Consider the following 15,300-nt stretch of genomic DNA (forward strand, 5'->3'; position numbering starts at 1 on the left):
CAATTGACTCGAGACTGACAGGAACTCTGCAGCATTTAAACTACTAAAAAGCAGGAGGCTTAACTTCGTTTTCAGTGTGGACAATCAAATTGAATTGGTTCTACTTAGGAGGGTAGAGCTGGGCTTTTTCAAGTGGCCCATATTTTGCAGACTTGTTTTCTGCTAGGGTTCTTTTCTACTCTTCCATCCATGTTCAGGGCACTAATCTTACTGTATTGGGAAGGAACTGAAAAGGTCACAGAACAAATTTTGCCTCAGATTGAAAAAATGGAAATTGAAATAGAGGTGTGGGAAACACCAGTGGAAGAAGAAGGTGTTCCGTGATGCTGCATTCCATCTGCTTGGAATTTCAGCACTTAAATGTAGGTTTTATTAAGGATCTGGCCTGTAAAGAACACCTTTAGCCTCATGGTCAATGACTGTGTAGAACACACACCACTGGGTAACTTTCTGGAGAGAGCTTTAATTTGATTGTCCCTTTTAGGCAGGCTTTTGTTGGCAGAGAGAATGAATAATGGCTGGTCCTTATTTTCTTTTGTTTCAAGCATGTTAATGGTGCACTCCACTGCCTAACAGTGTGTGTATTTCACTTTAAGCTTGCAAAGATAACCTTGCATCCTGCACAGCCATACACAGCCGTATATTTTTGATACCTTTCCTCACTATAACTCGGCATTCTCCTTTTCTGAAGGGTTAACAAGCTAAAATGTTTCTGCAGGGAGAGGGACTCATTGGAGAGGAGCCTTTTCCTTCGTGAAGGTTATTATTAGTGTTGAGTACTATACTTAGGCTAATTTACTTGTATGTGTTAAATGTAGCAATTTTCCCCTATAAGAAGTAGTGTAATTGTTTGTAAGCAGAACTGCTCTCCCAGTTCTTCTGGTTTTCCTACTGAGTAGTTTACATTAGTTTCTCTTAAATTAAACTAATACTTTTACCAAAAAGGAGAGAAAAAAAGGCATGACATACCCATCCAGAACCCTACAGTTCTGGTTAAGGATGCTGAGAGGAAGAGACAGTATTACAGCTTGAATTAAAGGTTGAAAAGTTTCCAGGAAAAGAGCTCCTTTCCATAAGGAAATGTTTTGGTGTTTGTTTGTTTGTTTGTTTGTTTGTTTTCCCCAACATCTAAAGGTTCATTTTGGCAGCAGCAAAGTACCTGAAATTTTAGATGCTGGGGGTTTTTTTTGTTTGTTTTGATTAAAAATGTCTTAATCTGCTGATTAGTAACGACTAAAGAGAAGTATACTCCTATGTAGGGAAGAGGGAAAGGAAGGTGTGGACCTGATCACTGCAATTCCTTGGTGCATACTTGAGAGAAATGGAGGTTATAGCCAGCTACCAGACGGAGATACATCCGCAGCAGAAACAGTGTTTTTTTACATTCTTTCAAAACGAAATGGGCTTTACTGCCCCGTACAGGGCGACTTGAGAGAGCTGTGGCCTTAACTGGTTTTGTTTCTTAGCCTTTGAAGATGCTGACAGTGCTGTGGATGACCGGGACAGCGACTACCGCAGTGAGACCAGTAACAGCATCCCCCCTCCGTACCACACCACGGCCCAGCCCAACGCCTCCGTGCACCAGTTCACGGCACCCTCGCGCCTGCAGCAGCAAGGGGTCCTGCGGGATTCCTGTGCTGACTCCCTGCAAAGCTATGATCTGGATTACCGGGAGCACGTGGCCATCAGGTGAGTGCTGTCTGCTGGGTTGCTCTTCTTTTCCCCTTGTTTTGTGGCAGGGCCATGAAGCCGCCGTGCTGGCAGGGGAGGGCAGATCGAGGGCTTTAAAAGTCTTCTGATAGGAAGGTGTTTTGTTAGCATTGGGATTGTGCTGTGAACCAGGAAAAACCCATGAGGCTCCGTGTTACACCAGATCTGGGAGTTTAGGGAGTGACCTTTAAAAGATATGCTCAACTTTGAGGTCATTTACTCTTGGCTGTACCTTCCCCTTACCTTTTGAAGGCCAGAGCACTGAGTAGTTGATTGTTCTGGTACCATTGCATGGGCATGCCTCCCAAGCCAGTGAAACACAGCCTAGCAGAGTTATCCTATTGGGAGCTTCTTTCCCGGGGCAGATTTATCTTCTGTCCTGGTTTAGTTCTGGTTCTATTGACTCTGTCAAAACAACATATTCAAGAAGAAAGTTTGTAACCAATTAGTTGGGGTTTTTCGGTTGATTTTTTTTTTTTTTTTTGGTCCTCATATAACCTTGTTGAATTCTGTGCTTTCTCTTTTGGTTTACTTTGAGCTATATGAAAAATGGTTTACTTGATCTAAATCATATTTTTGACCATAAATCAGTGGTTTCACAACTGGTTTTAACTTAAGTATTAAGCATTACAGCATTAACTTATGATAATAAGTTAATAATAGAGCTGGTTGTGTAAGGAGAAAGCAGAAGAACTTGGACAGTGCTGGTCAGCTTGGTAAGAGTAGGTGTGTAGACAGGCTATGCTGCTGCTTCTGCCTTAGATGTGGAAGGAAGAGGCAATTGCTTAAAGACTATCACAGATGTGCAGAGTTTTATATGTATTATAACTGATTTGTTCTACTTTATGTCCCTTGGTAAGAATGTTCTTGTTTCCTGAAGCCTGAACCTGAATTCAGTTGTCCTCATGGGTGTATGACTGAGGCTAAATTTTGCTCTTCTTGACATATGGTCATTAATGGTAAAGGAAGAGTTTTAGTGGTAACACTTAATGTTGTTACTGTTATTGAGGTTTCAAGAACAAAGGCAAATATGCTGACAAAATGTGTTCACTGCAGTGTGACATGTCATTCCTAGCTCTCTTTTCCTAGTCCATTAAATATCTTGTAAAAGCAAGTTATTCCCTTTCCCATGTGATTCTGTGCTGCTGGTTTGCAGTGGTAAAATTGATGAAGATCTTACTGAGAGTCTGTGTAGATGAGCTGAGGCATTCTCTTTATGGAAGAGCCAAACTGAACAGTGGGATTGGGCCCCCAGCCAGGAGAAGCCAATGGTGGCTGTGTATTTTTGCAGTTGTGTGAGTTCTTGGGGTGGTGTTGACAGTACAAGTAGTCTTTCATGGCTCACCTTTCTTGGAGCCAGGGTGTTTGTGAACTTTTAACTGTATCTAAAGGCTAAATGTGTTCATAAGACCTTCCAAAGAAGCACTTCTGGTTTGAATTGTTACAGAATAACAAGCTAGAGTATGAATTTGTGGTTTTGAGTTTTTTTCCTGATTTACTGAAGTATTGGTGTGAAACAATCTGGACTGATAAAATTTAATGAGCTTTGTAGACTGCTAAGGTCTAAAATTACTTTCAGTCCAGGAAGGCTAGATGGTGATCGATTCCCTCTGAGCCTTCCTGTTCCTATGCGCATTTTCCACATGCCCAACAAGATTTTTTGCTACATGTTTAATCTTAAAACTTAAAAAATGCAAATAAGCTTTCCAAAGAAGCTATGTGGGATTCTCGTTCTTACCAGAAAGGTATTTCTAATAAGCTGGCTGAAAAGAAGCATGTGGGTAGGTCTTAAATATTTTCGAAACAAAGTTTTAGCTGAGTATTGCAAAACTAAACTGTCCTAGCAGCAATTAATGCTGTGGACCAGGCAGTCACCTGATGAAATCAGTGTTCCTGGCAGTCTGCAGGTTGCAGTTCATGACAACTGGTGGTTGCTGAGGAAATGACGGCTTGTAGGAGGCTGTCCTGGGCAGACCCAGAGGAACCAGTCAAAGTTTTGCTAGAACCTGACTTGAATTGGGCAGAGTGTTGTCAGTGCCAAAATGCCTCAGTTGAAACTGTCCTAACACCTCAGTTTTTTTCTTACGACATTTGAGTTTGGGTGGAAAAGTTCTGGTTCTCTTTATTAGCTGCTACATGTGATCATACTTGTTTGATAGAAGTACATGTATTTTCTTCCACACTTTCCTAGGGATAACAAGCAATATTCTTATTTGTCTTTGGAGAATGTTTTGCTGCCAACAGCCAGTTTGGCTTCAGAATAGCAGATATCTTCCCCTCAGATTTCATTTATTTATTTTTTTTTAAGCACTAAGTTTTCTTTGCAATGTTCATTTTGTGTAACCATTTGTCCTCCATGTCTCCCTGCTCTTTGCTCTCTTCACTCCCAAGGCGATTTGATAGCATAGATTCCACTGTGAGTGGCTGCACTGACCCAGAGTCCACATCTGAGTGTAGTCAGATGACAAGCTGCCAGTGCTCGCTAGAGAGCAGGCGCTCTCTAGATCTGTCGGATAGGTGGGTTGACCTCTCTGCGCCTGTGTGCTTGTCTTGTGATACATTTCAGCTGATGTTTGCTGTTTGCCTCCTCTCTCTTTCGGATCTGTGGTAATTAAGTGCTGGGCTGATGTTGTCATCTCTTAGTCCTCTCATGTGTTGGACTTCTCATCATTGCTTTATTTCTTGTGAAAGGGATGCTCTGTAGAAGTACAGGGGAAACACATATAGGGGAAGGCGCTCAATTGCAAAGAAAAGTTATTTCCTTTGTGCCTAAATTAGCCTATTGTTGGTTCAGCATTTGCAGATAATGGCTCTTCAGGCATTCATGTAGGTCCCATTGCTTTCAGTTGAGATTTGGAAGGTCTTGATCCAGTAACTATGGTGGCCCTGGGAGTCTTTTAAATTTTGTTAGCTTTTAAAAGAAAATTATTTCAATTACTGTCTTAAAATTGTGAGCAAGAAGTGTAGTAAGTGTACTAAATGTTTATAACAGGAGTAATTTAAAGTAATGAGCACCATTTCAATTAGAGTAAGTTGGGTAATACTGGTGGAAATGCAGTACTAAACCAGCAGTAGTGAAAATGCAATGACCTATTTCTTTTTCAGGGCTGTCCCGATAGTGTTCTATATTGGGCTGCCCCAATATGATGATGTGAGACAAAGCTACGGTGCATCTTTCAGATGATGATTTTGTTATTTTTACATCCACTTTCTACCTGCTTATTTTTATGTAGATTGCCAGGAGCTGTTCTTGTGAGATTCAGATAAAGAGGAAGCTTTCTTGCTACTAGCCTTTGGGCTGTTGAACAATTGAGATAATCCTTCTGACCAAGGGCTAGGAATTAATCCCAAAACCCCAAGTGTCATTTACTTGGGTTTCTGAGAAGCTTGGAATTGTTTCACAGTTTTAATCCATTCTCCCACAATGGACAAGTTGCTGGATCTGTTTAGATGCATTATAAAGGGGAAGTACGGATCCTGAAAAGCATGTGAGGCTTGCAATGAGCTAATATCCAGTGACACCCCCGAGAACCTTAATTTTGTGTTGGTAGGAGCCCCTCCAGGCCAGTAGCTGCAGTGAGAGCATTCCCAGCAAAGAGGAGTGGTGGAGTAGCCGAAACTCCTCATGCTGCTGGTGTGCACAGTTTGCACACTTGCCTGGAGTACAGTGACTCTTGAGTTTTTACATGAAGTCTCTGCTTTGTAGCCACCCCTGGAAGGCACAAAGTCATAAAGCAGAGACAAAGTCATTCTGCTTTATGAATACTGCTAAAACAAAAGTCTGCAGCACGGAGTGACCGAAATGCAGGCACAGCGTAGTGGAATGGTGTGCGTGGGCACTGTATCTCAAAGTAGTCCTGCTATTGCAATAAGTGACTTCTTTTCAACGTGCCTAAAAAAGTGACAGCAGAATACTGGTGCATCCAAGGCTGTGTGCCCTCACTTGATCACAAAAAGCTGTTCTCCTTCAAATAAGCACTTCTAATTTTTGTGCAGCCATAACCTGTGGAATCTCACAACCCGTGCTGCTTTTTTTGACTATTTCATTTAAATGTAATGGTGGTAGATTGGCAGGTTTTCAACTTCGTTATTTCTGAATGTTTCTGATTTAATTTTCCTTTATTTAACGCCTGTTTTACCATTGCTGTTTTTTCTGTCTTTTCTAGAGCTTTTTCTAAAACTGTTGTTTTTCCCTTCCTGTTTTTTTTGCTGCCTCTCTTTCTTTCCCTCCCACCTCCTTTATTTCTCATCTTAGACAAGGATCTCTAGCTAGAAATGAAAGAGTCAGGATCATTCCATTTAACTCTGAAGATGGAGAAGAAGAAGAGGAGAGTAACTATGAAGAGCTAGGAAAATTGCTAATAGAGGAATTCTTAGAAAAAAATCATAAAAATAGAAGTTGGCATGAGAAAAACATTAAAAAGATGCAGACTCTCTCAAAACGAGAAAATTTCAGTCACTGTGAAAGATCAAGGTGCTGCCAAAGGGTATGTGTGGAGTCAGGATCTGTAGATGTCCCTAGATATCCTGAGGAATATGATACAATAGATAGAAGAAGGAAAAAGAAGCTGCGATACAATTTTGGAGGGAGAGAACAAATAAGCCTGCAAGGTAATGGAGGTCTACATTTTCCTGGGGAGAAGGCAGTTTATTTCAATGGTGTGGCAACTAGTTCTGAACTAGTTGATGATTTCCCAGTATATGATAGAACTGGAAAATATACCAGTAGCTCAGAAAGTAAGGAACGGTTGCCTGCTTATCCAATCCTGCGTCCATACAAAAATGGGTTAATGGTTAAAAGTGGCAAGCTGCCCATCAAGCAGGGAATGAACCATGAGGACTCACTTCACCTCAGTAACGCTGAAGACATGAAACACATCGGGATGCCAGAAAACACTTTTGTGCCTGTGGATGTCCTTGAGGAGTTTGACAGCAGTGCTTCTGATGAGTTCCAGTACTCGCCTGTTTCGGATGATGAAATGGAGGAACTGGCTACGCTTTCAAAAACATGGTGTGATTCTGACATCAACCATTTGAGAAACTTAACTGTTAATGGCCCTGCAAATATGGGCTCCCAAAAAAAGGCTAGCTCTGATAAAAAACATAAAACTAAAGAGAGCAAGCGTGTTCATACTATGCAAGACTTGACACTGTCTCCTGTTGAAGAACCCAGCGAGGAGTACATAGACACAATGGATGAACTTCAGTGTCTAGTAGAATCAGTCTCAGAATACTTGGCTGAAAAGGAGGAAGAAATCAGCAAATTTGGTACATTGCCAGAAACCAGAAAAAATGTTGAGAGCATGCCACTGAAACAGGGTAATGCTGATAATTCAGTAGAAGCTAAAAAGTCTGAAGAGACCAAACAACCTGCTGCGGAGGAGAGTACCAAAGGCAAATCTGAATCTCTTCCAGACTTGTCAGGTGTGAAAAATACAGTAAATTCCCTGTTCAGCTCTTTCACAGAAAAGGTAGGGTCAAGCACAAAGCAGCTCACAGCATCTGTTGAAAAGCTTGTTTCTTCCACTCCAGAGAATACAGAAAACAAAAACTCATCAGAAGGTGGAATCTTGAATGTATTTTCTAATAAGTCTAAAAGCGAGAGGTCATCTTCTGGAGGAGCAGCAGATAATAAATCTGACACCAAGTTCTCCATTCAGTCTTTGCTACCATCCCCAGTGAGTGGTGATAAAAGAGCCCAGAACATAAACTCCAACAAGCCAGAAACCACTGAGGTGGACAGTAAGGCTTCTGCACCACATCATCCCCAACAGTCACAAGGAACTGCTGCTGACGGCCAGCAGAACCAACATTCAGTTGTGAATTCAGTTCTAGGCATGTTTAATCCTTTAAAGATCTTCTCTGAGAAGGAAGTGCCAAAGCAAGAAGTCATAAAGGAGGAGCACACCAAGGAGGACAGCCAGGCTGCAAAAGTTGATGAGGCAAACAGGAGTGAAACACCATCTGGACAGACGTCAGCCAGGACCAGCAGCATTGTTCCAGAGGTACAGAAAAGTGAGACTGGAAGTGAGGCAGAGGTAAACGCAAATAGCACTTCTGTGTCTTCAATCTTTGGCAGGCTCACGAATTCAGTCAGTTCCTTCAGCCTGAAAGCCAATTTTGATGGTCTCTTGGCTCCCAAGCAGCAGGATGTGCCAGAGAAGCAACCAGATTTGCATCCTGTTACAAACCAACCAGCTGCCACTGTGAAAGAGGGTGCACCGACTGCCAGGGAGCAGCCTCCTGCAAATCACTCAGGGGATCAGCATACTGCAGCTCATGGACTGGGAAACAAGCAAAACAGAGGTAATGTGGAACCTAATTCACAACCTCAAGGTCAGGGTACAGCATCTGAAAGCTTTTTCAGTCCACTCAAAAAGTCTTTCAGTCAGTTGTTGCTTCCTTCTGCTGAACAAGGGCAGAAAGAAAGTACATCTGAGCATTTTAAAGGCCATAAGTCTGAGGAGGATGTAAGACAAAATAGTTCATCAAAGGAAGAACAGTCATTTCCTTTCACTGGAAAACTTCCTTTTTTCAGTGGTCTGGGTTTTTCAGCAAAGCAGGAACAGAAGAATGAGAAGGGAGGCTTTATTCCTTCGTTATTTAAATTTTCTTCTGCAGAAAATCTAGCACCTACAAAGGACCAAAGAAGTGACCAGAGTTCTAACGACAATTCTTTACCTGGAGACAGAAACAGGAATTCAGAAAATGCCGTTTCATTAAAATCTAGCTCAGTTCCAAATTTATCAGACCATAAGGAGGAACTTTTACAGAGAAAAAGTACAAATAAAGAAAATCTATCTAGTGGCCAAGGAAACACGGAAAAGCACCAGGAGAATGGCTCTGCTACCATTAAGGCTGCAGAAGAGCAGCAGAGAACCAAGAGTACTCAGGAAGAACCTAGAAATGTAAAAGAAGGACTGATGAAGGAAGGACTGAACAACAGCTCAGTTGAATCCACCTCTTCAGCCAGAGGGCCAGAAGCTGCAAGTGCAGACGACGTGGAGAAGAAGCACACACCAGGTTTTCTTTCTGGGTTCCTTCGCATTTCTTCCAATGAAAACACAGCCCATAACCAAGACCTAACTGCTAAAAGTGAGGGTGATGGCCAGAAAAGCACTTCTCCTGGATTATTGTCTGGCTTATTTAGGTTAGCTTCAAATGAAAACTTGTCTGAATCTAAGCAAGAGAAGGTGAAAACAAACTCTCTGGGCTTCATGAAGCTCTTTGATAAAGGTGAGGATTCTAGCTCAGAGACAAAACCCAGCAACTCGGGAATGGCTTCTGACAGTCAAAGCAGCACTGGAGAAAAACAGGAAGCTTCCAGCTTCTTAAAAAATCTCCTGCCTAAACCAAAGGAGAAACAAGATCATGTGAAAACAGTGGAATCTTCCAAAACTACTGACCACTTGTCCGGTGCAAAAGTAAATAAAACAGCTGAGCCACATGCTCCCCACTGTGGGCATCCTGTGCAACCTGAAGCTCTAAATATGCAAGACAAGGTACAGGACTTATCTGGAAAGCCTAAAAATAGTAGACATATTCCTCATCAGGATGTAGAATCTAGAGTAATTCCAACTCCTTTAAACAAAGGATCAAATGAATTTCTCAATTTGACTAATAAAAGCTATAACCCTACGGAGCAGTACTCAGTTTATCAGGAAACAAGAAGCCATTCTGGCTTTGAATGGGAATATGAAATGGGGGAACTGGCTGACACTCATGGAATAGCAGTTCCAGTTTACTACGTGTTAAACCAGAACTCTGTTCTGCCCCCTCAGTTCCTGGACTGGCCTGCAAATGATACGGTAGTGAATCTGTGTAAAAAGGATGGGAATGCAAATGTGATGGATTGGCAGACTAATGCCAATTTTGATGGACAGAGTTTAGATTTAAGTGCAATATCGTATGAGTCATTTGACCAGTTAATGTTTCAAGATGTTTGTTCAGAAGAAAATGATGCGTGGGCTGCTAATTCTGTGAATGAAAGTTACAGTAACTTTCCACCCTTTGAAAGAGATGTCAGTTACTCATTTGAGGAGCTGCCCATGGATTTAAGCTACTCCTCTGGCTGTGATGGAACAATGTGGACACTAATTGACCAAGAGACTTTAAGTATGGACGAGAGCTTCATGTACTCATCCTATAGCCGAGAGTATCAGGAGTGGATAACGATGCTTGAGCAGGGCATATGGTGGCCATCAGAAGATGGTGATTGTGGATACTACATGTACAGTGATAGCCAGTACGTGTATTCACTGCTCACTGATCCCACTGGACAGTATGTCTACGTGTGCGCTCCTGAAACTTATTCTTACCCAGACTGCTGGGATTATAACTTTCAGATGGATTCCATTCCAAGAGCTGTGCTAGAAGACAACACAATTGCTGTTTGTGGTTTTAAAGTCCCTCTTGGCAGTGAAGATGAGCTGTTTTGGTTTGCTGAAGAAGAGTCTCTAGATGATTATACAACAAATAAACCCCTGGATTTGTCAGTAGCTCTGCAGAGGAGTGATCAGCTAATGAACATGAATTTGGAAACCTTTTCACAAATGTTTGAGGAGTCTATTTATTATCAGAGAGAGCAGCCATTAGACTTCTCAGGTTATAAGCTTCAGAAGCTCAAAGTAGATTTTAGGCCTGAGAAGGAAACCCTGAATCATTCAGAGGAGCCTCCATTAACCCTTGATCTCAGAACACATTCCAGAGCAGCTTTCAATAAATCCCTGAGTAAGGAGGTCCACACTAAGGGAGTCGAGAAGGCTGTCCCTGTGACAACTTCTGGGGGTGGGTCATCAGGATTCTTTGGTTTCCAATTGTTTCAGTCTACTCCTAAAGCTGAGGAAACTGTAGCATCTACTGAAAGAGTAACAGAAACAAAAAAGACAGAGGAAGATAAGAAAACACCAGTGAATAAAGTTAGCTCTTTATTTTCTGCTTTGGGTGGACTAATTGGAAAGTCTTCAGGCCCTGGCTCTGAGACATCAGAAGATTCTGCCTTGAAGAGGACAGACACACAGTCAATATCATCTGAAAATAAAACTGATATTTTACCACTTACACCAAATAGAAAATTGGATGAGGCACAGGCAGGGCAGAAGTTTCCTGTGACATCAGAACTGAGAAGGAATGCCTCATCAGAACTTAATTTGGAGGCTGCTAGAAAGGAAAAGCCAGAATTAAATCAAACAGAAAACATCCGTGTTAAAAAACCAGGATTAACAAGATCTCCCTCTGTACTGAGCCAGACTACTCCAGACAGCAGGCCCATACGAGAAGAGAGACCTGTCAAAACAACACCAGCTTCCAGGCATCTTGAAAGGCACGCAAACGTTAGTGAACCTTCTCAGTCACAGCCAAATCAGAGCCAACCAGCCACTGAGCCTGAGGAGACATTATTTAAAAGTGCTCTAAAATTGTTCAGTCTTGGAGAAGATTCTCCTGCTAGCTCAACTGCCAACAAACCCCAAGCTTCTGGATTTTTTGATTTCTTTAAAACACAGGTGAGCAAAGCACCACAGCCATCACCAGATTTGAAGAAAAGTCAAAGTGATAAACCAGAAGAGGTGAAACAGCCAGAACAGAAGGAAACCTCTGGCATCTCATCACTGTTTGGATCCATCGGAGATCTCTTCAAAGTGGAGCCTGTGTCTTCTCAACCAACCTCAAGCACTACAACTCTTCCAAAAACCAATAGCAGAACTGTGACTGAGCCAAGACAGAAAACTGAGAAGTCTGGGGGTCTTCAGAGTGCCAGTATGCCGTGTCTGTCCTCCACCCCTAAGGAAGAGGTGAGAACGGAAGGTATGGACAGCCAGGTCTCTCCTAGTCCTGGGGTGCAAAAGGAACAACAAAGCAGAAAAGCTGTGGAGGGGCCTCCTGAGAGTAAAAAAGTGCCTCCTGGGAATGCTTCACAGAAACCAATGGGTGTAGGTCCAAGAATAAACCAGCTGAGCCAGTCAGCCGTGCAGCAAAGCAGCACACCCACAGTTACACCAAAGCAACAAGCAGGAGATCGCTTAGGAGACACAACCAATCGGACAAAACCGAAGCCAGACCAGACACCTAAAGAGTCAGGTTTCAGTTTGCCATTCAGCTTTTCTGACATCACTGCTCCGAAATCACAGCCAGCCAGTAAGAGCATATTCTCCTTCTTCACTGGGTCGGATGAACCAAAGCCTTCAGCACCTGCTGCTGCTCCTGCTGGCGGGAAGCAACAAGAAACAGAGGGACTGTTTCATCTGCCCTCCTTCTTCTCCAGTGGTCCATCTGCTGAGAAGAGCGTACCTCAAAGAAGCACTAGCTTTAGCTTCTTCAATTTGACATCGTTTTTGGATGAAAAGCCTCAAACTACTCCAGGACAGGAGAATAACACAAAACCAGCTAAACCAGTGAGTTCTAAGCCACCAACTGCTCATAGACAGGAGAGTAATACAAAACCGGCTAAACCAGTGGACTCTAAGCCACATGTGAAGCAAAGTGTTTCCACTGACTCTGGTGTCAAAAGCAGCAGTTCTACCAGGCAACAAGATGCAGACAATAAAAAAGAAGTTGATGATATTATTGCAGCAGTGACTGGCAAACAAATATCTAATGACCTCAGCATCCCAGAAAATAAATCAGAAATGCTGGCAGTGGAAAATGTGAAAAATATAGAAAGTATTGCTGCAGTAGCTGAAGAGAGTGACTTAGAAAAGCTTCCACAGACAGATGACACTGCAGTAACCAATTCAGCTGCTTCTGATCCTTGCCTTCAGACTCCCACTGTGCAGGAAGGTTCTCAGACTATTTCCCCAGGGGCAGAAGAAGATGCTTTGCGTAATACAGAAAAAATGGACAGTCTTGAATTTCCCATTGATAAAGAAGAGCCTTATTCTTCAAAAGAGCAAACTTCTGAAAAGATGGATAATAGCATGTCCTCAGGTGATAAGATGGATTCCCAGGGTCTAAAAGATTTAAATAGTACAAGTGACATCAAAAATGAAGCGGTCTCTGAAGAGGTCTGTGTACAGCATGAGTTGCCAGAACATGAAGTACCTGAACAAAATCTTGGTGGCAGGTTAAAACAGGCACAAGAGCCAGAACATAAAGTACCTGAACAAACTCTTGGTGACAGGTTGAAACAGACACAAGAGCCAGAACATAAAGTACCTGAACAAACTCTTGGTGACAGGTTAAAACAGGCACAAGAGCCACACACTCCTCCTAAAATGCCAGAGGCATCTAATTTTCAAAACAAACCTAAGGAACCTGAGGGTGATAAATCAGTTCTGGATTCTTCAGTTGAAATGTTTTCAAGTTTCATGACAAAAATGAAACCGCCTAAAACATTTTCTGGTTTCTTTTCACAACCTCAAGCTACTGCACCTCCTCCTGCACAGAAGAGAAGCTCTTCTTTCTTTGGTTTCTCCTCCCTCCCAAGTGCCCCAGCACCAGCTTTCACAAATGATCTCTTTGGCATCTTCAAAGGTCCAAAAGAACCTCCAAAAGAACCTCCAAAAGAGATGCCTCCAAAATCCACCCCTAAACCTCAAAGCAGTAGTGTGAAAGATGTCACTGGGTCTGTTCCAGCAAAAGACTCTAAGGAGACAGAAAATACAGATGCAGCCAGAGAGTCTAAAAGAGACGTCTCAAGCTCTGTGAAGAAGGATGTATTACCTGTTTCAGCAGAAGAGAACTCCACAAATGAGTCTCCTATGAAAACAGAAGCTGAGTCAAAACAGAACTCGGAAACCTGTAAAGAGGAACCTTTGAGGATCATGCCAGAAACGGGAGTCTGTAGTGAGGAACAAGCCCCTGAGGTTCTGCAGCTCGATAAGGAAGCACAACCCTCTGAGGTGGTAGATACTCAGCCATACCAGTCTGATCTCAGGGATGCAGTTGATACAGTGCAGGCTGAGGCCACTGACCAGACTGATGTAGGTACTTCCCAACTAGATACGGGGTCTTCAGATGTAGCAGAGGAACAAGCTGCTCCTGCAGACAAGGCAGCCATTGACATCCTTCCCTCTGACTCTACTAATGAGCCTGCACTCGAAATGGAAGCCCCAGCTAGTGAGGCAGGCACAAACCTTTCCCAGTTAGACAAGAGTGCTACACTTGAATCAGAGGCTGCTGTTACAGGGGATCAGGCCAATGCTGGTGTTGATCAGCAGGACTTGATCAGTAACAATGATAGAGAACCCACAGCTCCAGCTGATGAGCCCAGTGTTCATCAGCTTCAGCCAAATGAAGATAAGACAAGTGAAGTAAAACAGCAAACTGCCAAAGAGGAGAAACATTTAGCAATTGATGAAGTGCCTGCAGAAGGAATTGCTTCCAAATCTGACTTGAAGAAACAGGATAATGTCCCTCCAGATACAAATAGTAGTAAAAATGTCTTTGAGATACCAAACATACCCAGTTTGCCAAAATTCAGCTTTATGTCATCTTCTGATAGTGGAAAGCCATTTGGGTCGTTCTTCTCTCAGCAGCCACCCTCTGTTAATAAAGCAGGAACAGATCAGGGCCTCATGTCCAGTTTTAAGAAGCTTTCTTCATCTCTGTTTGAAGGAGGTAGTGAAGAAAAGGTGAGTAAGCCAGAGAGTGCCCAAGGAGCAGTATTTGGGAAAAAGCTAGATTTCTCCTTTCCCTGGCAAAAAGACATCAGAGAGACCTCTGCCAAAAAGGAACCAAATGTGCCACCACAGGCTTTGTCAAAACCAGATGACAAGGTGTTAGGAACAGTCAGTTCAGATGAAAACTCAAAATCTGCAGTTTCAGATCAACTGACAGATGCAAATATAGAAGTAAAGTTGTCTTCAAAGCAGCCTGACACTGTAGACAATGAACTTTCCAAAGAGCCATCTGGTGCAAGCACTGTTGATGATACATCCAGCAAAGAGCTGGGAGAGAAGTCTGGTAAAGAGTCAGAAGATCAGCAGAATGTGATTTCAGGTGAACTGCAGAAGGACGATCAGGCAGAAGAGCATGTGACAGAGAAGCTTGAACTGGGAGAAACTGGGCTTGATTCTGCTCCTGATGGAGCAGTGCTTCATCCTAACACACTGGCTGCAGATCTGCAGAGCGTGGAACAACAGAATGAGAAAAGGCTAGTTACAAATGAGGCATAATAAATGGGTTTTGACCATTTATAATGCAACACTGCAGCAGTAGATGATGGCCTTGGTGTCTGATGTTTGTAGCTCAGTCCCATTCCCTATCTGTTGTCAATGTTTGTCACAGAGGTTATGGCAAACTGCAGTTGCAGTTATGTACAAGCCCTTAGACCATTTTCTCACCTTTTTCCACTTTTCTTCTGCAAGTGTAATTGAATTTCCTATGTTCTTATACCGTGTGCCACTGAATGAAATGCTTCTAATGCTGATTTCAGTAGCCTCTCAGAAGTATTTGTGTGTTAATTCTGCTGCATATGATTCACTTTGCTTTCTTGTTTAGTGATAATAATATTGTATTTGCCAAGAAAAAACTAACAGTGGGTAGAAAGTACTGGTAGGAAGGAGCATTTTGTTTTCAAAATGCAAGATAAAGGCTTTTAGAGAGAAATTTAACTTACTGATGATGCATTATAGAACTACTTCGGTTCATTTC

At 42.5% G+C, this 15,300-nt stretch overlaps 1 protein-coding gene across 2 annotated transcripts in view; it reads left to right on the top strand.

The window, feature by feature from the left end:
* LOC135407051 (uncharacterized) overlaps positions 1-15,038 on the top strand; it is a 76,294-nt gene extending 61,256 nt beyond the window's left edge. For both annotated transcript variants that reach the window (XM_064641752.1, XM_064641753.1), the window contains 2 exons: positions 1,467-1,689; positions 5,966-15,038. In XM_064641752.1, coding sequence (XP_064497822.1) covers positions 1,467-1,689; positions 5,966-14,822 — 9,080 coding nt within the window. In that variant the 3' untranslated portion in view covers positions 14,823-15,038. The remainder of the gene's footprint in view (positions 1-1,466; positions 1,690-5,965) is intronic.
* Positions 15,039-15,300: the final 262 nt, after the last annotated feature.

This window comes from Pseudopipra pipra, chromosome Z (genome assembly GCF_036250125.1).
Source record: "Pseudopipra pipra isolate bDixPip1 chromosome Z, bDixPip1.hap1, whole genome shotgun sequence".
Taxonomy (NCBI): domain Eukaryota; kingdom Metazoa; phylum Chordata; class Aves; order Passeriformes; family Pipridae; genus Pseudopipra; species Pseudopipra pipra.